Below are 21,929 nucleotides of genomic sequence, written 5' to 3'. Positions count from 1 at the left end.
TGGCTTGCAATGAGACTGTAAGACTGGTACATCTTTAAAATCACACATAAGACTTCCAACTATGGATATTGTTTCCATCTTTAGCTATTGACTAAAGATCAGGGGAACAACAAGAAAAGGTAGATTAGGAAAAAAAAAAAGAAGAAAAACTGTTTTAGTGGATTTTTGTTCCACTTTGCTTCAATAAAATCCTGGATGCTAGGCACTGAATAAGAAGTGAAATGTGCAGATTTCTTGCATATAATTATTTGGAAGATAATCTACCCACTGCGTGTAAAACTGGAAATACAAAAAGGGTGATTTAATGAGTATCTGATTCTTTAGGAACATACACAATACCACTACGTAGGCTAGAAACACATTGTTTCACCTTAATAATTTTAAAAACTCTGTTTCTCTGCCTCTCTGTTTGCTAAGAACTGATAGAGAAGGAAAGGAAGAGGACAGGGCACCTGCCCTTCCTGCTTATGTCCAGGAAGAAATCCACAGGTTTGGCAGGAACTTTGGGCCTTTGCTATTCACTGGCACAGGAAGGTGAGGCTGGCTGCAAGCTCACCTGTCAGAGCAAGGAGGAGTCACCCATCACACACCATCTGGTAATGCAGCATTGGGGAAAGATAACTGTGGGTGCAGAGAGGACAGGGGCGAGGAAGAAAAGTAGAGCACCAGCTTGCAAATGTGATGCAGGGCACAGGGTAAGGGCTCCCATCACAGAGGGGGTTCTGAGCAATGAGCAAACATAGCGAATTGATTCACACCATATCTGTCCCTCAGCTCTGCTTCCTCCTTTTCCTTCCCTCCCATCTCACTTTTTCCTCTCTGTTTCTGTCCTTCCCATCACCTGCTCCCTCTGGTTTGTAACTATTTGTGCACAATTTCTTGCTGTTAATCCTGATGACACTTTACTTCTCCAGCTAGCTGACAGAATATGTTTGTTGCCTGTGTTATGTCTCTTCACCACTCTTTCTTCCCCCTACTGAATGTATGTCGTAGCGCTCCCATGCAGAGCCACTGTTGTGAGCCTTAGTGTAGTAGTGTAGTTCCTCTGATCCCTCTCTCTCTCTCATGAAGCATGGACATGAATATAGCAATAAAATGCATACTTGACCTCTTTGCTTCTTACTGGTCAGTGTGAGTCTTGAACACACACTATTTTAAAGTGGTGTACAGCTGTAGCGAGGGTTTCTGCATGTCTTCAGGAGAGTGTAGATAAATTCATTACTTGTTGGAACAATTATTACATAGCCAAAATCTCAAGAACTTGCATAAATCTTCAAATTACCCAGATCAGATGAAATATCACCTCTACACACAGGCCTAAGTAGTAACAAACTGGAGAACTGTGATTTCTGCAATGCACAGGCCTCAGGGCCTTTACCCTGGGGGGAGATTCCCCCAATAACAGTATTTCTGCCACATCAGCCCAATCTGCTTCATAAAGAAAAGCAATAACATGCAGATAGAAGGGAGACACTTTTAATGACCCTGATGTTTTGGTCCTGGAATTGCTGTTTTACTTTCCAGTTCCTTGTAGCCACACCAGACGCCTAACACTGCTGGTATCAGCACCAATAAGCTGCCCTCTGTGCCTATCTGGAGCCCCAATTAATATCAATGGCATGTTTACAGGTATCCCAGGGTGAAAATAGCTGAGAGACAGTTTTAAAAGACTTGGGGGAAAAAAACCCACGTTTGTTCTTTGCTAATAATTTTGGGCTTTACTGTACCCAACAGTAAAACTAGTGCAATATTGCTAAAACCACTGGCAATGAATTAACACTTGATAAACCTCAGCACTATTTACAACAGATTAAAAAACTGTCATTATCCTGTGACAGGAAACAGTATGTGAATGATAGAAAAATACGTTATCTCTATATTATCCATCCTAAATTTATTTTCCCACTGCAACACTGGTCACCAGTTCCCATTATGTGATGCCAGGGAATTAATGCCAGTATCAGAATCTTAACTGCAAGTATTTCCAGTACTTTCTCACTGTACAGACTACTGGTCCACAATGGCAGTCATGTATTTTCTTATGAAAGGGTATTGTTCTTACCGTAGGCTGAAGAGTACATTGCCATCAGGGTATACTCGGAGCATGACGTTTTCCACAGTTGTATCATGGATGAAAGATCTTTTGGAGTGCACAAAAAATACGTCAGGTACCCAGATCTTTTTTATCAGTCTTCCATCAAAAGTCATACTTCTGTTTTTGTTGCTATGAAATGAAAGTCTCTCATCCTTCCAGTAATGTCTGAGATATAAAGTCATTGTGAAGTCCTTTGTTTAATTAAAAATAAAAGAAGGCAATGCTTGTTTTATTCCCATACAATAGAAAACAGTACAAAGTAATCAACTCATGCAAAGGATCACTTTCTTCTCTGGACACCATCTGAAGGGTCCTCAATGAGAGGAATCAAACACCACTCAGTGAGTTTAAACATAGATTAGAACTTCCTGGGAGATACTGGCTGTTTGCCTTGTCACTGGTGTCTGAGTCTGAGGCTCATACTTCCTTTAAACTTAGATAAAGCTTTTACAGGTTTCAGTGGTCTGCTGGGTTGGGCCATCAGTGAAGTGATAAACTTTAAAACCAACCAAAGGAAATGGAAAGGGGTTTCCTTTGGAAATCTTCACAAGCTTTTCCCAGAATGGCCTGTGGTTCCTTTTCAAAGGGATTAATCTGAGTTCTTCATAAGCATTACGTCAATTTGTAAAATCCATCAATCCGTACATTTTGTACAAATACTGCACAGGGGTTTTAGATTAGTATGTTTATGAATGAAATGCATCATAAAGAAATAATATGATGTATTCCATATGAGTAAACAAATTTTACAATTACAGGGTTTTTTTAATATGAAGGATTGTTACAAATATTTTATCATCCTATTTAGAGAAATGACATGACTGCAAATACACGTGTGAAAAGAGATCAGGAGGATGCTGCAAACCCAGCCTGAGCTTCTGCCCAGCCTGACTGCTCTCTGCTCACCTACATAACTTTTGCATTATTAGGCAGACATCATTTATCTCAGTAGAACAATTACTTCTGGTAAGAATACTGGGAAGATACTTAGGTCTTCCCCTGTAATATGATTTTATGATTTGGGTAGGTTTGCAAAGGAATGCAGGGGTTCATACTGACAGATCCCATTGCAAACTCATCACCTACAACTAGAGCTACACTCACTGTGCAAAGATATTGTAAATGAGGTCTCTTTGCAAAGTTAACATGCCCTGCTATTCTAGGATGGAGCAACTTGGTACTAATGTCTGGGTGGTATTATTAGTGGCAATTTTGGCTGAGGAATGAACAGCCTGCATTGCAGTGCTACAGGTCCTTGATTGCAGTGAGGGCATCTCCTTCCTACAGCCATTCCTGGAACTGATTTTTCTATTTCCATTTGTTACGACCACAGTTCCACCCCTGCCAGAAATAATGGGAATAGTCAGATCTGCATCAGCAAATCAAGCAAAGGACATGAAGCCTCATCATCTAATGGGCAGAGCACTGAGAGCTCATGTGGAAGCCCATGGGGCTTACTGAACGGTTGGCATTTTCAAACCAGAGCACTGTTCTCTCTGATCTGTTCCTCTTGCCCAGGGAAAAATTCAACGTGTGATCTTATATAACACTTACTAGTTTGAATGAGAGCGACTTGCATGCTTTAAGGCAAGGTTGTGCTCTTCAAGGGTTCCCTTTCTTTAACTGTACTATTTTATGTCAGCCAGCTGGATGTTTCTGAGACCCTGAATTTTGGCTGAAATTCTTTATTCTACTTCTTCTAACCAACTTACCATGTCAACTTCAGATATGCTGTCAATGCTTTCTACCTGCACATCAATGCCCACAGGTATTGGCGACCCTTTAATGCAACAGAATGAGAGTGATGAGAAGCGTAAATCCATATTTTTAAAGGGAAGACTGTGGATGTGCAACAGAGAGGGTACCCCATCCCAGCATTTACTATGGTCTGTCCACCTTAGCACACTGAATGAGAAAGCCTCTGGCAACAAGGTAAAACCCAATGCTGAACAGTTGTGAAAGTAAGTATAAAATCTTCAGTGATCTTTTTGCAGTCAGACTAGTTGTTATTGGCATTGCAGTTTGGACAGCAGTGACAGCTTCCTTGTGGTGCCAAAGCTAACGAAGTGCTTGGAGTGCCATTTAGAACTGTCATAGGGAAAAGCTGAGTAAAAATATCAAATACATCAAAGATTGCAAAGCTTAGTTACCAGTTCCAATGCTTATTCCCACACTTATGAACAAAATATCTATCATGCCTCCTAATTATCTTTAGTTACTTAACTACTTGAAGTTTGACATAGGTATTTGTGAAAAATAATTTCTTGCTCACTGCTTCATAAGGGAAAAGCTGTACACATACTACACATGTTCTGTGATGGAGTGTTGTGTATTACTGAGTACATAATTTATTATCAAACACAATACCTTCCAAACTGCACGAGGTGACTTTATTTTATATACTACCCCACTATTTCATGCCACTGGAAAAGGCTGTGAGTTTAAAACACAATGGGATCTGAATGAATAAATTATAACACCATATTTGGTTTTTTACAATAAAGTGACTAAAAATTAAAAATATAAAATTATTACCAGTCTCTTTACTGTATGATATCAGAATGAAGGATCTAGTTCTATATGGGTTATGTACCTGTGTAATTTTCAGCAAGCAAGTCATTCCACTAAAGCAATTGACTAATCACTTCCTTACAGAGAAGGGAGAGGAAAGAGATGTGTGTATATATGTGTATACACCCCCCTCCCCAAAGAATATTCTGCATTTGGCATGAAAATTGATATTAACTATTGTACATGGGATTCTAATTACATTTGCTAAAAATAGTCCGTTTAAATATTTTGAAAGTACACATTTAAAATAACCTGGTACCAAACATGAGTACAAGGAAGTGTGAACAGCAGGCGATAGCAACAGCTTTTTTAACCTGTCTTTCTGTTTTTCTTGTCTTTTCCTTTTATCGGTGTCAAGCCAAAATAGTCCAGAAATATCACTCTTCTGATAACCAGCCACGATACTGTGTCTGTTTTTGGAATTATCCTTAAAATAGCAGCCCTCGAGGATTACACAGCTGCCTCCAGTTCTTACCAGTAGAGATCTTGAACTATTTTTGAGGTATTTTAAAATCTGGCTCTGTAATCTCTTGATTTGACTTGTATTTTATAATGGAGGGTTTTACCCTGCACCAGACAGATGAAGATGCATTGTGCATGGAAAAGCAAGGTAAAATGCGTCAGCAGGGCACACAGGAGCATGTTTCAGCACTGACAAGAGCTGTGCTGTCTCACTCGGAAATCACATTTTCCTCTGAGAGGAATGCATCGCTCGGTCTGTTGGCCAAAGCTCAGAACAAAATTCAGGACTCCAGATAGCAAAGTTCAGTCAATTAGTTTATTAGTTAGACACTAGACAGCACTTGGGGAAAACGCTGCTTCTTCTGGAGAATAGAGACAGCAGGAGACATCTGCCCTAGAGGTTGATGCACAAGAGAATCAATGTATGTATCTATCCAGGCTTCTTCACACAAACCAATAAAAATTTTTGTGCCTCTCCTAAACCAGTTTTGACCCCTTCTTGTCTTTTTTTTTGGCCACACCACACAAATAGTTTACTTATGCTAAATACCAACTTGTACGAAATACTGGTACAAAAATGCCTGGTTGTAATCTGAGTGGAGTCAGCTTCTCAGTATTCCACTGGAATCTAAACTATCTTGTAAACTGAAGACAGGTTTAACCTAAGCAGAAGTCACGGTGGGATTTATGCATGACGTGAACATCATTCACAAATGGCGTTCACACATCATTAAATGCAAACACCACAGAAAGATGAGGTGTTGTCTATCAAGCTTCTCGTCTGCATGATGAAACAGGACAAGCCTACATTGCAGAGCTTACACCTGAGCTAGCTGTACACAAGGCAGGGTGACTCAGGGAGCAGGCTAGCTGTAGAAGCCCAGTGCTCCAGCCTAGGAGCATGATCAGTAGAAAAGCTGACTAACGTGTGAACAGTACTGAAGCTAGAAATCTGGCCTCAGCCCTTGGCTCCCTTTAAAGTCCATGCAGTGTAACAGGCATGTTCTAGATTGGGGTGAGGTGGCTTGTGACTTGGAAATGCCTGTTGGTTACCAGGGTTGCTCAGAGTGACTGCAAATAGGCAGATGAACTGTGTGTTATCTAACCTTACCCACCAAGAACCTTCAACTTCTTGATACTGTAGGTGTGTCCAAACTCCTGCCCTCGGACTATGGCAGAGGCTCATGGTAGAATACGCTGGAAGTGCTCATATCTGGGAGTACATTTGATCTTAACTGCTGTTACTAAAACTTTGGGGGATGATTTCCTTGATGAGCATGTTAAAAACATTGGGTTTAGTCTTATTTATGCAGAATTATGTGGGTGGAAGGGGAGGAGAGCAGAGCAGGTCTCTACACAAAACAATGGCGTTACCAGTTTCTGAGTCAAGGACAAATCCAAAGCAAATAAAGCCAAATGTCTACCATCAACATTCTTCAAACAGGCAAGGGGCTACCCACAAATCATATCACAGAGTAGGGTGACTGGCTTCCTAAGCCATAAATCATGTGTAGTGAGGAAAAGGTTTTTCTTAGTGTCAGCTGCTCAAAGGGTGATGATGGCAGTCCTAATACTTTCTTGGGATTTGCAAAAATTACGGGCAATTTCCTGCCCCAACAAGCACTATTCCAGTATGGGCACAATTTCATTCAATAATTCACCTCGTCCGGGCAGATATAAAGGAATTGATCACAGAACTAAAAATTAGTGGCAGCTTCTGATCCCGTTAGTTACATGAAGTGCCAGTTATAAATAAATAGACACAGAGGTACTTGATTCTTTGAAAGGACAGCTTGCACTAAGTTGAGAACTGTTATAAAACCAAGTCAGTGGGGACACTGAATAATATAAAAGAGATCAAAAGCTATGGCCAGGAGAAATACAGTGGATGGTTCTAAAGTGAATGAAGTAAAAAGGGAACTGTTAGAATGAAATTTCTTCCTGATTAGGTAGAAACGCTAGAACTGTAGAACAGACTCCTTAAAAAGAGATTCCTGTTCTCTATCTGGCAAAAGGCCAAAGACCGTACTCATGCTGCTTAACGAGAAAATACTGTTCAGTCACAGTTCACCACAGACAATTATTAAACTACATCCCCTGACCCACTACTGACAGATCATAGCAGCTGCAAGTATTTTCTTCCTGTTCTGGCTTTACTTTGGCAACAAATGTAAGCAGATGATAGACACTAAACAGGGCACATATATGCAATCCCTGTCACTTCAGTGTGCTCTTCACTTTTCTACCCTGAAGCATTTTTGTGGTTTTGCCACTAACATCACCACCCCGCATAAGACACATATTGGCCTTACTGGTCTAGGCCTTCTGAGCTTTGTCATTTTCTGGAAATATTTCTTTCTGTGATTAAAAACCAACACCACTAGAAACAGTAATAATTAACTACTGGGAACAGGTTGCTGAGAACATAAATTTCTTCATCACTTGGATTTGATTTACCACTATTGGATGTTTTTAAAAAATAGCATTTCAATAAGCGTTGGAAAGGATCCTAAACCAGCCAGAATAGTGAAGCGATTTGTCTACCCCTCTGTCTGCACCACAGCTTTCTCTCTAGTACATTGTGAGTTTCAATCTCTGGCTGACCATCAGGCAACAACATCAAATGCACTTTGAAAAAAAAGTAACCATAGCAAAGCTGTGGGTTTTATTTCCCAGTAAGACAAAACTGGGGATGGTAGAGAGGATTTTGTTATTAAATTGAGCAGCTTCGGTTGCTTCTGGAGCATTGCTCCAAATCATTATTTTAGAGGGATTAGTGATTTTCACAATGGAGGCTCCACAGATTTTCAAGACAATTACTCCTCAGCAGAAAAAAATAGAATTATTTTCAGATGGGTTTATCTTCACACAGCCATTTCCAGTCTTTTTTTATAAAAGGTTTAAACATAGCAAAAGAATTGCTTGATGAGCGTGGAAGTTTTTTAATAGATAGTATGGCAGGCAAATTCTATAATACCCTTTTTAAAAGGGATATAACGTAAAAAGGATATCCTTTTAGCATTTTAGCATCAATTTCTACAGTAATAATGGGTTTAGTGAATTATATAGTATTTTTGTAATATTCAGACTTTGGAATATGCAGTGGATTGCACCTGAAATTCCATAACATAAATGTTGAATTTAGAAAAACCAGCCACCATATCACAGCAGGCTTTGTAACAGTGTATGCTGGAAAAAGCTTAGTCTACAGAAAGCTCCCAGTAGGAGACAGAGACCAGGGAATGATTAATGTCTACAGGAGTACTTTCTTCTAAAAAAGGCTTATGGGCCTGTAGAGGAAGAAAACCAGATAGAAATGTAAACAAGACCCAGGGAAGTGAAGCTATGTGGATGTATTTACTTTCCTCTGGCAATGAGTGAAACAGAAGAACTACTGGCAATGGTATTTCGTCTTGTTACTGTTTTGTTTCCGTCTTATTGATGTGAGAAATTAAGGTGGAGTGGTACTAGCAGTAGCCAGCTCTTGGAATGAAACAATTAGCAACATAAGAGAAAAAAAATCCAGGAGAAGGAGCCTACTAGAAGTCTTGCAAATTACCAAAATATTTCCCTCCTGTTCTAGACCTGAGCCTATTCCTTCCAGTAACACGTGAGAAAAAGCCATCCTACTTTCATCAGAGTGAGTCTTCTCCACCACAGTGAGAAGATAATTCTGACCTTTCAGGGAAGGCTGTGGTGCAGAAAAGAAAACAACTTGGTGGCAAAGAGCTACTAGAATTGCAGCATTTTTTGAACATTCATTGGGCCTTATTTTCTTTCCTTTTCCCCCTTTTTACCTTTAGGTGAACTTAAACGTTACTAACTTACATTGAAGAGGGAGGAAGCATAAGGGGGAGTGAGCTAATGGGATCTCTGATCCTCTGAAAACTTGGAATTAAGATGATGCTTAATTGCAGATTGGGATGCAAACTGTCTAGAAAGTCTGTTACCTCTTGACCAGCTAAATGCTACTAAATTATTTTCCCTCATTTCTAGTACTTGCTAACATTACTGTCCTCTATACTGGCTGACAAAGCAGAGATAACCTATTCTAAAACTTCTTTAACTAACACATTGTTAGCATAGGAAATGACATGTCCTTGAGACATAATTTAAAAGAAAAAGTTGTCATAGTTCAATATGTATATACTCAGTGAGAACTTGCATGTACACAGTGACAATGATCATGTGGTTCCATAATCTTTAGATTGCAAAATAATGCAGAGAGTGTGTGGAAGGGTTTTACTGTCACGAAAAATGAAGGCACAGAGCAGTAAAAGAATGACTTCCTCTATATGCTAGTTTAAGATTTCTTTTAATGGCAATGTTATTTTTTAGTAAGTGGAGACAGAACTCAGGAAACCAAGAGCTCACACCAACGACTTCTGACAGTATTTTGAAATAAGATAGTTCAGAAAATAATAGGCTAGAGATAAATAGATGTATAGTAGGAAAGAAAGTAGCTTTATAGGATTCCTAAGGATTCACTCTAACACCTCTGTCAACATAGACAGTTTTGGCTGCTAAGGCAGCCTGCATTGTGCCCCTCAGATCTGAGCTGCTACAAGTCTCTGCTCATTGTCTGATATTGGCCTGTGCTCACCCTTTCTCAATGAGTTTAAAACATGGGGATGACCATTCCAAGAAGTGCTGGCAACATAATTTCATTTCTTACTTTTTATCCACTCCAAACTTAAGCTATCTTCTCTCAGATTATCAGTTTAGCAGGCTACTGAAAAATCAGTTGAAGTACTTCAGGCCATAGTAGTACAAAGGTACATAAGTCATGAAAAGATCTGACTCTGAGTCTACCAACAGTCTTTCGTTTCCTTTCATAGGACCTATGCAGACAGACAGCCTTACCAGAACTGGCAAGCATTATTGTACCATTGCAGGACACCTAACGTACCCATCTGCTGGCATTTATCAGTGCTACAGGATGCAGCAAGGACTAAACAAAATTCCTACAATGTTCACTGATGCAGTTGGTAAAGCTGTTTGAGCAAAGGAAACATCCATGCTCCTACTCCAATGTCTAGTGGAATTACTCCAATCACTGTACTGGTCCACATCTTTGCATCAGTGGGGGTCCATCTATTGGACCCTTCCAAACAAAAGAAGACCATGACATTACATAGAAGGCAACAAAAAAAAAACCAAATAAACAAACAATTCCAGGAAAGGAAAAACCCCAACCCCTTGGCCCCCCAAACAATAACCAAAGAGCCTAGCTTAGGGAATAAGTGCAATGTAACAATGCAGGTTTAGTTTTTTAAAGAATGTTTGGGTGTACTGAATTATTGGTTTGCTCCACTGAACCTCACTGTATAAAGAACTGCAGATGAAGTAGCATTTCTATAGCAAAAATGTAGAAACAGCTTGCTAGCAGCTTGCTGCTTTTGCTTCATCTTGACACAGTATGCTTCTCAGACTTTAATCTCTAATCTGTTAATAAATGGACAATGTCAGGACTAAATTTTAAAACCAACACTCAAATTCTGATTGTGCAGCTGGAATGGCGTTGCAATCAACAGAAGAATGCCAAAATACACTCACATAAATGACAGCAGAGTTGTGTCCATCTGGTCAAAAAAAAGATCTCTTGCCTCCACAGAGCAATGATATACTTTCACAAGAAAGCAACCAGTCATGTGAGCAAAGTCACAAATATTTCCAGTAACGCTGAAGCCAGTAGCATCGGCAGCCAACAGTTCTACACACATTTCCCCCAGTTTTTCTCTCCATACGTTTGCTCAGTTTACAAATCAAATTCAGCATGTGCTGTCCCTGTTCTTCCTTTGTTACTATTATAAAGTAAAAAGTCTGGATCCTGTAGTCTGCCTCGTTTACTTTGCATGCGTGGGGCTAAATGAAATCAGACAAGCCAGATTTAGATTTAGGAGTTCCCCTGAACTGAGGGATCTCCAGCAGGTTCAAAACAGCATGAATTTTCCAGCTGCTTTTTCTCCCAAATTGGTCCAAAGGATAATTGACCTTCTCAGGGAAAGGGACACAATGGAACCAGATTAACAAAATCTGTCATTCCAACTCCCTTACATACTCAGAAAATCGCAATGGGGTATAGGAAAGGGCAAACAATTGCCCCTCTTCTAACGGTAAAGAATAATTTTAAAATACTTGGGTTTTACCCAGCTGATTTGACCTGGTTCTTTCTTCTCCCGTCAGTATTGTGAATTGATGCATTGTGCTGAGCTGAATAAATCATGCACTGTGGCATGTGACAGATACAAGCCCTTCATGAATCACAGTACTGAAATGCTTCATTAGATTTAGTAAAAACAAACTCAAAATTTCACCTGCTTTAAATACACAAAGCCACAGTGTTGTAAGTCTTTATGCAATTCAGGGCTATATGACTGCCGTGGCAATGACTGTAGCAATGGTATCTCGAATTTCACCTTCTCCTCCAGTTAAGTTTCCTTACGCTGCACACTTCATCATCAGTGTTCTGCAGAGAAACCCATGCTCTGTCTCTGCTGTCAGACAATAATTCTGGGTATGTTATTCAGATTCATGTTTCAGTTGGTGAGTTTTGTCCTCTGATGAGGTCACACTTGTGTACTAGCTCTCTGCTGCTGCCTTATTAGCCTGCCTTTTGTGAAAAACAAACCATTCTTTACTACCGTAACATCACTGAACTCAGTGGTAATATAGGAATAATGGAGTATAAATTTAGGATCAACGTTTATTTCACTAAGACTTTTTTCACCGTGTGCTGTAAAAATCTTAATGGATTGATGGTTTAGTCTCAGAGAGATTCACGTATAAGTATCCCACACATTAAGAGAGTTCTGAAAATTTGGAAGTGTGTGAACTATTGGATGTGACTGAAAAAAAATGCCTCCCATGCCACTATGGCACATGGATGATAGAAAAGAAGTAAAGCTGATGCATCAGCTAAAGAAATAGCTAATGCTGAAAGCTATTTCTGAAAGACAGGAGTACAGCTGAAATCATACCCATGGCAATGTGGTTACTGAGAGGCCTGTGCAATGAAGTCAGTGGAAAAACTACAGCTGGCTTGAATAGGAATGCAATGGGCTCTATGACTAGTCATCTGAAAATAAAAGGACAAGGGGAAAAAGCCTGGTACAGATTTGCCGGGTGTAAAAAAATCCTCACTGCCTGTGGAAAATTACAACCGCCAGATCACAGGGTATATTCTGAAAGCTGCTTTTATGTACATCGTAAGTATTGCTTTCTGGGATGATCCAGTGATAAAGTACATCCCAAACTGTTGTTTGCTTTCATGGAAAGGCTACTTCTTTCTGACATGTCACTTTCTAAAATTTAAATTCCTTGTGTGGCGAAACAGGTGGTAACAAGATGTCCAGACTAACAGATATTAGACTAGACAGGTATTAGGCGAGAGGTATCCTAACTGTTGCTGTGAAGAAACACATGTATCTCAACTGTTGTTCAAAATTGGGCAAGATTTTTGCTTTCTAACAAGACAGAATTTCTAGGGTAACAAGAAACCCTTTCACATACTCCCAGTGCACCCAGAGAGGCTTTTCTCACCCCAGGTCTCCCCCCTGGCATGCTTGCCAGGCCTCAGATCCCAGCAGCTGGGGTCAACAAGAATAGCTCCACAGACTTCAGCTAGCCCCTGAGATTTATGTTTGTTTACACAGCCTATTATTGGTCCCCATATATTTTATTTTGGCTTCATAATCCAGAGCAGTTCAGTCTCTTTTCATGAATCTTGAACACAAAACTGGTGACGCAAAGGCTCAGACAAAGCTTATTAGTGTGGCAGCTTTCTCATTTTACCTTCTGTGAGGGAAAGTCAAAACTGAATCCAAATTGTGAACACCCCGCTGAATCCTCCCTTTATCCACATGCAATTTAGTTAAATGAAGAAATAATCATCATAGTGCCCAACAACAATAAACTGAAGGCCTGTGGGCATTTTTTTAATTTTGTACAGAGCAAACAGATTTAGGAACTGATGGTTCATTTCAATCTCTCAAAACAAATTTGATTACTAAGTAATTTGCTAATTGCTACTAGACGATGCAGTTTACAGGGATACCTTAATCACTGTTCTCAAAGAATCCTATTCTAGTAGTTTTTTATGAAATTAGTTCTGAAAAGGAGACAATTTGAACAGTTTCTCCTACTGATAATGCTAAACACAAAGAAGTCCCTTGCCTTCAACTATTTCTGAATTTCTTCATTTCCTGCAGCACAGTGAAAGAGCTGAGCTGCAATTAAGACTGTCATTCAATTTTAAGTGACACTGTTGGACAGAGTTTAAGTAAACTTCCAGAGAGAGGATAAACCATTAACCAGCACAGCATTGGCACGTGCTGCTTACCTCCAAATCCAGGTCTCAATGCAAAGTCATGGTCCTCTATGCGAAGAAGCTGCTCAGATTTAAGTCGCTGTACTTTGGTGCTGTCAGGTTTCCTCATTTTCATTTCTCTTTTGCTATGTTTAAAAAAAAAAAAGTGTAAGAAACTTCTTTCTTTTTTTTCTGCCTTACATTCTGAGTGCTAGTCAAATGAAGCAGGGACTCAAGAATCCTGGACAGTTGAATCTGGTATGATAAGGGAAGCAACTGTGCTAATAAAGTTGGAGAAAGATATATTGGAAAAGGTAGGGAAATCAGGTATGAGGATGCCCAGGTCCATGAGGAATACCAATTGTATATTAAAAAATCCCACGAAGAACATCTAGCTCTTCTTCCATTCCCCTCAGAGATTTTATCTAACATCATACATGAGATTACAGCTGTTTGAAAAGATGTTATTATTCACATAACCCGTTTCAACTCAGACTTATATCCATGGTTTTAAAGCACTTCATAGACTATCCATATTACAGAGACAGTTACTTTTTATTATAAATCTCTTTGTTTTTTCCTAGGAGCTCAGATGAGTTAATAATTTTCAGAAGGCCTGAGAAACTGATTGTCCTGGATCAAGGGGCTTGTTTTTTGAGATCCTCTTAAACATCATTCAGATTTGACCATGTTATTCATTAGCTCATCCCCTTATTTGCTGCTCAGACATGCAGCACTTCTTTGCATCAAGAGCCCTGTCTCTGCATTTTTCCCCATGCCATACATATCTGAGCCTCTGCATAGCACCAAGGCAACACAGATGAACCTGTGCTCTAAGCAGGACACCACGAATTCTGTACTTCTTTCTGGTGACTGCTGCTAACTTTCTTCCCTTCACAGAACCTACTGCACAACATCCCAAACACCCCTGGAAAATTCACATGGCTAAGAATGGACCCCAGCTCTCCAGAGGGAAATCTTATGTGCTGGGCCTGCATTTAAAAAGAACAGCAGATGCCTGTCACAGTGCAGACTTCTTTTCCATTTTTCCTATGAACAGAAACCACGGCACAGGCAGCAGAGGGGTCTGGTACATACCCATGACACGAAAGTATTGTGTTAAAACAGACAAGATCTACAGCCAGATCCGGCAGCTGGGGGACACAGCCTTTAGAAAGAATCCGTTACATTATTTGGTTCTGCTACAAGAAAAATGCTATTATGCCTCTTTCAGTTTGGACTCCTTGTTGCATGTCCTGCTTCAAGTGGCTGGCCCTTACTTGGGGGGCCAACAGAACTAGCCACAGTTTAGCCAGAGAATTATGCATAGCTTTCGGTCACCATTTCAGGAGAGGCATGGGAAGATCGTAAGAACCAGTGTAATATAATTTACAGGAAGAAGACTGAGGGAACACACCACAGTATTCAGAACACGATGAGCTTTTACAGGGTCCTTTGCTCCATGTCCACTCCTCAGTAAGATAAGCAGTGGCAACAGGTGGGGTCTGTGGTGCACATTAGGAAAACCTTTCTCATGGTGAGAATAGTGAAACATGGGAACATACTGCCTGGGCAGGTTTTGAGACTCCTTTTACTTGGGCTATTTAAGAATAAGTTAGACATATATTTGAAGGAATTGCTTAAATACAGCTGTTTTGCCACAGGGAAGGGACTTTCCGTAGACATAATTTCTTTCATGCCTTCTGTGATTCTCTGGGACTTTGGTACCAGCAGCTCTAATTATTACTTTAGACTGAATGATAGAAATCTGTTCTGAAGATTTGCCCTATCGTCAAATGCTGTTTAAGATGAGGTATGGAATAGCTTAGGATAAAGTATATGCCTGTATTTACTTTTTTTTCATCCCTTTCACACCTTTTTTCTTAATAATGAAGCCCAAGAAATTACTATAAAAATGCTATGTTACAGGAATACTGAGGCGGCTCCTGGGCGATTCAGAACCATTGAGCTTGAACAAATTAATTTACCTGAGTATTCTTGAATGTCTCTGGCAGTGTTGTCTGAACTGAATTATCAGGGCAATCAGAGAGCCCATCAGGCACTTCAAACACAGACTTTATTCTTCTAACTATGAAAATTATGTGAATGCTAAAATGAAACCCTGTGCTTCAGAGAATTAAAATCACTGCAGAGCAAGCCTGTATCAGAGTAGAATGGCCATTAGAACCAAACACCTGCAAAATTCTGCAATAGGTATACAAGGAAATTCTACTGCTTGGGAACCAGTATAAGAGAAAATGATGAATTATCTTCAGTATGCCATGGCACAGCTAATACAGTTTGGAAGCATTAGGTTATTTGTCATCAGATGTGCCAAGGAAAATACCTGTTCGATGCTCCAATGATTTTACTGGAAGAAGCGGGCCAAAACTATGATACATCTATTGAAACTTCTTACCTGAAGCAAGTATGTGACTGAGGAGGACTTTCCCTAGTCACAAGAGGCAAAACATAAGCTACCAGGGCAGGAATTTTTTCATAAAGGGCCACTGAGAAGAGATGTTATGGGATTTTGATATTCCTTCTGTTTTCCTGGATGAGGACAAAATAAACATAAATGCTGCCTATATGAAAAGCATCTTTTGTGCCCACTTAACTTGAACAGCCTCTTCAAGGTTATATGCTATATGCAAATGGTGGAGTAACTATAATTATTTCTAGCTGCTGTCAAAAGTGGTTGTTCAAGCTAGGCAAGGTCTTGCAGGGGTCAGAATAGCACTTTAATTACAAAAATGCCACATCTTTTCTTCAATACCTTCCTTTGGCAGAATATATTTTTTACTGTAAAGGAAAACAGGCTTACGTGCAGAGGTATATACTCATGGTACTTGGAATTAATTTCATGGACACTGGTAACATTGCATGTGTAAAGGTACCAAAACTTAGCCATAAATTTTTCTTTAAAAAATTAAAAAATAATGCACTTCTGCTTCATACTTTTTCTCCTCCTTGACTGCTTCCCCCACCAAAGGCTAAGAAGTGTTCTCCAGCAGATATTCCTTTAACATTATCATCTGGACTCCAGATGTTACTCGTTGGCTAAGAGTTACAGCATTAAATTGTCTTCACTGCATCATTAAAGTTATTTAACTGATGACTCAAAGGGAATCGCATGTATGTATTTGTTTACTCTCAAGAAATGCTAGACCCATATCTAACTATTGATCAACACCACAGCATTGTGAAATCATCGGCAGATGTTTTCTTGAGCGCTCCTTCCCATGGCTCCAATTCTGTTAAAAGTGGGAGAGACAAATCTAACTAGCCTAGGTCTGAGAAAAGCTTCCCGAAGTCAATCAAGATATACTTTGCATTCTCACAGAAGCACAGCAAAGACACAGATTATATTTCGGTGGCCTGGCACCCTGATTTCTTTATCCCTGCACCCTGGTGCAGCTTTGGCCAGCACACCATAGTCTAGGAGGCTAAATGCACTCATTGATTCTGCACATTCATTGTAAGGTGTATGTCAGGCTGTGGTGTTTGAGAGGAAAAGCCCACATGCGCCCATGGAAAGGAAATCTCTCTTTACCTACCTGGGGTAATAAAGGGAACTTTAACAGATGGCTTGATATTGCCATAGATCTGGGCAATGATAAATACGAGTTTGTCGGTCTCAGTGAAACATATGCTCAAGAAACTACTACTTGTTATAATAGCTCTGCTTTACACAGCTGTATTCCAGGCAACATTTCACATTATGCAAATGAAATGGTTATCTACAAGTACATTTCAACAGTGGTCATAAAAAGCACTTCAAGTGTTTCAGATCACATAGGGAAGACACCCCTGCTGGCACTTACACAGGAAGTTAACAGAAGCACTAGCTCTTTGGATGAAAAAAGTGAGATATACTCTTTGGACACTTCACTACCCGGTACTGTTATATGGACTCATGGCTCAATGCCTTGGTATCTGAGAGAGCTCTCAGAGCAGTCAGTCATTGCCTACAAAACCAAATCAACTAATTCAGAAGTCTTTAACAATGGACAAATATGTGGCAGGCTTTTAAAGACAAATATAGGGGTCCTACCTAACCTTGAATACCCAATATTGAAAGAAAGATCAAAGGGCTGCTGACAGGTAGTTGGATCAGTTTTTATTAAAGCATTTAACCACATAATGCCATCAGTGTAGTTCCATAACCAGTGGCATTCATGGGAGAGATGTGATTAGTATCCCATCTGGTTGTCTTTAATTTACCAGGTTATCAAAAGTTTACACTGGTTCAAGGAGAAATCGGACAAGGTCATGTAAGAAAAATCCAGTGAAGATCACTAAGGCTGCATAAATTACATCCAACACAGGAAGCCTCTGAGGGAAATGTCATTACCAGGTATGGGGGGCAGGGGGGAATATTAGGGGGAAATCTCTTATAAGTTTGCCCTATCCTTATTCTTCAAAATTTGTGCTTACAGCCTTTGTTGGAAACAGGTCACTATAGTACATGGACCTTCAGTAAGATCCTGCGTGGCTGCTTTTCTGTTTTAATGCCCTGTGTAACTAATGATAAGGTGAGTCCTTGGTAGGAGACTAGAGGAAGGCTGGAGCACCTCTGGGTATTCAGGAAGATATAAACATATTTCCAGCACCATCCTCATCATGATAGATTTTGAAAAATCTGAAACTCCTGACTCAGGAAGGATAGTTAGGAGAGGTTTTGTTTTCAGTTACACTAATTTAGTATCCAAAATATCACACTTCCTTTATTGCTGCAGTATGGGGGTAGTGGGGACAAAAATTCTCATCACATTCAAAACAAAACTTACCTAGTTTGTGAAAAGAATACTATGAAGGACCTTTTTATGAAAAGATACCATGAAGGAGCCTAGATTTAATGGCCATAAACTTCTCTCCAGGGCTTTCTCCCTGAGATACGCCAGCTACTACCAAATGAAAGGTACACAAAAAGTAGAATTTACTGAAATCTTACTCCCAGGAGAGTCTGTAGAGTTACACAGCAGTGTGATCTCCAAAAGTTTTAATAAATTTATCAAATTTTGAAACCCAGATAAATGTAAGTATTAAAATTGCATGGTTCTCTCTCTCATAAAAATACATTTCCAAGTGTTCAGTAACATCAGCAACACGTACTGTCAAAAAGCCTAATATTTTGACAGTCAAATGTTTTGTTCTTTGCTGTAGGAAATGGACCATGAGAATAATCTCTTTCTCATGTACTTTTGGTTAATGCTTTAAAATCTTCTTTAAAAGAGAACGCAGACAAATAGCTTTGGAGGGAGAATTGGGTTACTCTATTAAAACAGCGGAACTTGTAGGTTAAGTAACCTTTTCACAGGGGATTCTTTTTAAATGGCCACCCATTTAACCAAGGCCATCTGTCAGCTGTGTCCCTAATAACCCTAGTGCTGGCTGAAAGGTTTTTCCCCAGAAAGGAGAAGAGGCTGGTGGAAAGTCAGGCCCTGTTGCAATGTACTGGAGGATAATGCTGCCTTTAGAAAAAAACCAGAGAATCAAACAAAGAGAAATTAAACGTATTTGGATGCTTTCCACAGAAAAGCTGATCTGCAGCTGTTAAGCTTTGGGATCTTCTGTGGCTCAGATTCTGCAGTCTTCTTCCTAGTTCCAAATCACTAGGGCCTAGGAAGACATGGAAGGCCAAAGCATTGCCTTATGTAAAGAAAACTGCTACACCAGTCAGCATCAGCTGAGAACGTGGTCCTGCCTGTCTCACAGGACTGTCATATGGATCCATTTGTAGGTATTAGTAAAGATCTGTGAAGATGAAGAGGACATTGTGCTACTACTGTTGCTGCTGTCCTCTGGCAAGAGGTCAGCAAAGGATGTCCAGCAAGATGCTGCAAAATATGCTGTCTCCTACCGCCAGGCTTTTCTCCTGCTTTGTGAATTTTTAAACCAGTGATGGAGCAACTCCTCTCAGCTACTGCAGAATGGGATAAATGCAGACAACAGTAGCATTTGTTTCCCTTTTGCCACTAACAAAAGCGCATCAAGCTGATCTTAAAGTAGACCTTCCTTACCGCTACAGCAATAAGAAGATATTTTATTCTCTTTCCATTTGAGCCTTAACTGCTCCCTGAGACTAGCAAAGCACCAGATTAGACCTTATTTTGATATTAGGGCTAGTTCTGTTTATTTTGTTTTATTATTACAAATAATTGTGCACTAGCATTCACTCCAAAACTGTCAGCGACTTTGAAATGGTCTGCTGAACAGTCATTCTTTTCAAGAGCTTTTGGCTTAGCCCAATCTTGAAGCTACAACCTTGAGCTGAAACGCAGAAGTACTGAGTCATATAGCATCTGCAGGCACCTCCATAGTGTCACTGGGACATGTTCTGTTGCCTTGCATTGCTTCAACATGATTTTGTCAAGACATGTAGGGATTCAGAGATATGTCACTGTTGGATTATCACATAAGAAGTGATACAGAAGATAAACAGCTGTATATCTGCTGCAAAGCCTGTAACTTTAAAAACAGCTTAAACACATCACATCAGAGGAGTGTCATTATGTTACTTTTCCTCAATATGTGATACCGTATGAATGAAATATGAGCTCTCCTGCCCATTTTGATAGGGGGTCAAGTACACAGAAAAATCTAACAGTTGTATCCCTTCTCCTTCCTTAAACAGAGATACTTATTGCAATTTCTTCTACCTCCCAACAGAGAGATGTTTTCTTGAATTATCACTGGCAGTCATTGGTCCGTTTACATACTATTAGATTAATCTGGAAACATATTCAGAGGCCTCACATGGCAGATGTGAAATTGCTTTTGTGGGGAAAAGCACTAACGCTTTGCACAGAAACTTACATGTAAAAGCCTTTGCATCATTATGCATTTTAAACCAGCTACTTGATTGGAAAGACTAGGAACAGACACTATCTTCAATGTCTAAAAGCGTAAGTACGTTCCAGTAAGGGAACGCATTGTGCCATCGCTACAAATAAGGTACAATTCACCTCATTTAGCACCATAAAAATGTCTTCTGAATCTTGATAGGGTAGCTACTCTGCTGTTTGGGTAATGGAAGTCCCTTTATAACATTGGCGTAGAACTCTGGAAGGCATTTCTGCTCCTTGTAATGGGAGTAAGAGGGCAAGAATACTTGCCACATCACAATAGTAGCCTGGTATCACACAACTTAAAAGAGCTGTGTGTGAGTGTGCATATATATGAAGCACTCATAAAATCACAATATGAAATGTCTTGTTATGGAAAATTAATTAATAGTTCACCATTTCTGTTTTCAAAACACCCTATCAATACTATGCATACTATAAATTGAGAACAAAAAGGGTGCATTGAAAGGTTGCTGACAGCATAAAGTTTATGAGATGAGCACAGACAGAGAAAGTATACTGCTTACCTGCTATGCTTTCTTAAGAACGAGAATTGTTGCCGACGATGAAGATGGTGATGCTGACTTTGAGAACTGTGTAGCACTGCTGTTGGCCACAGGCAGGTGAGGAACAGAAGTTTCATGACCAGGACCATCTCTTCCAAAAGAGAAATGCACCTGGTCAGCCAATCCACCTTGCTGACTTTTTATTTTTAGTGTTTAGAAACAGCAGAGCATACAAAAGATGCACGTGAAGCAAGGCATCCCTGAAGACAGAAGATAGGGGCATCCCAGTTCTGATGCCCGTGCTGAGTTCCCCACATATTTTGGCAAATCATAAAAATTCCTTCAGCTCTACATCCCTGCAGCATCTGCTGAACAGAAGCACCTTGCTTTTATAAATGTAGTAGATACAGCAATTTGTTTGGCCAGGCTGCAGTCTGATCCATTGCTTCCACTCTTTCAGCATAGATGCATATTTGAATTCTCCATCACCCGCTCAGTAACCTCTTTGACATAGCCTGTGCAGGCAAAGTGATGTCAAACATTTAATCCCCCTTAAATCCCACACAAAACCATACAAAAATCTGCTTTAATGACAAAGGCCTCTAAATTAATCTTGCTTTCTATATATGTGTGTATCTGCTCAAAATAATTTTCTGTACAGACCAAGCTCTTTCATTAACTGGCTACACTGCATTGTCTTCCCAATCATTAACACCTTTTCTGTTTCTGTGATCTGCAGTAGCAAGCATTTTGTCTGTAGATACAGAACTACTTTTGGACAGCACAATATCATGGAACAAGTCCAAACTAAAAATGATGCCTTGTTTCAATATTCCTCAATAACATTTGAAAATACCAATAATCTTTTTTTTTCTTTTTCTAAGCTCTGCAGCTATCTATTTAACTTACGCTAAATTTACAAGATATGTGCACATCTAAGATCCAGTATCCTTCCACTACCCCTAATTTTATCTTTATCCCATTTAGCCTGCCCTGCCTGTTCAGCAGCAGATTGAATTGCCAAACATCTTATTAACAAAATGCCGCTTAAGCAATAACTTGAGCATGCCTGCTTCTTCTATGAAAGATAATAAAATTTCCTGGGGACTTAAAACAGGGCAATACTGGACACAGTCAAA

The 21,929-nt window shown here is 39.8% G+C and overlaps 1 protein-coding gene across 1 annotated transcript in view; it reads right to left on the bottom strand.

The window, feature by feature from the left end:
• The window catches only part of GABRR3 (gamma-aminobutyric acid type A receptor subunit rho3), a 29,565-nt gene extending 8,626 nt beyond the window's left edge, over positions 1-20,939 (bottom strand). The window contains exons 1-4 of the mRNA XM_075081959.1: positions 20,812-20,939; positions 13,470-13,582; positions 3,808-3,875; positions 2,063-2,286 (exon numbers count right to left, since the gene is read on the bottom strand). Of these exons, the coding sequence (XP_074938060.1) occupies positions 2,063-2,286; positions 3,808-3,875; positions 13,470-13,582; positions 20,812-20,939 (533 nt within the window). The remainder of the gene's footprint in view (positions 1-2,062; positions 2,287-3,807; positions 3,876-13,469; positions 13,583-20,811) is intronic.
• Between the last annotated feature and the right edge of the window lie 990 nt (positions 20,940-21,929).

Source organism: Phalacrocorax aristotelis, chromosome 1, assembly GCF_949628215.1.
Source record: "Phalacrocorax aristotelis chromosome 1, bGulAri2.1, whole genome shotgun sequence".
In the NCBI taxonomy this organism is placed as follows: Eukaryota; Metazoa; Chordata; class Aves; order Suliformes; family Phalacrocoracidae; genus Phalacrocorax; species Phalacrocorax aristotelis.
The sequence above is the reverse complement of the archived record's forward strand: the minus strand, read 5'-3'. Positions and strand labels throughout refer to the sequence as shown.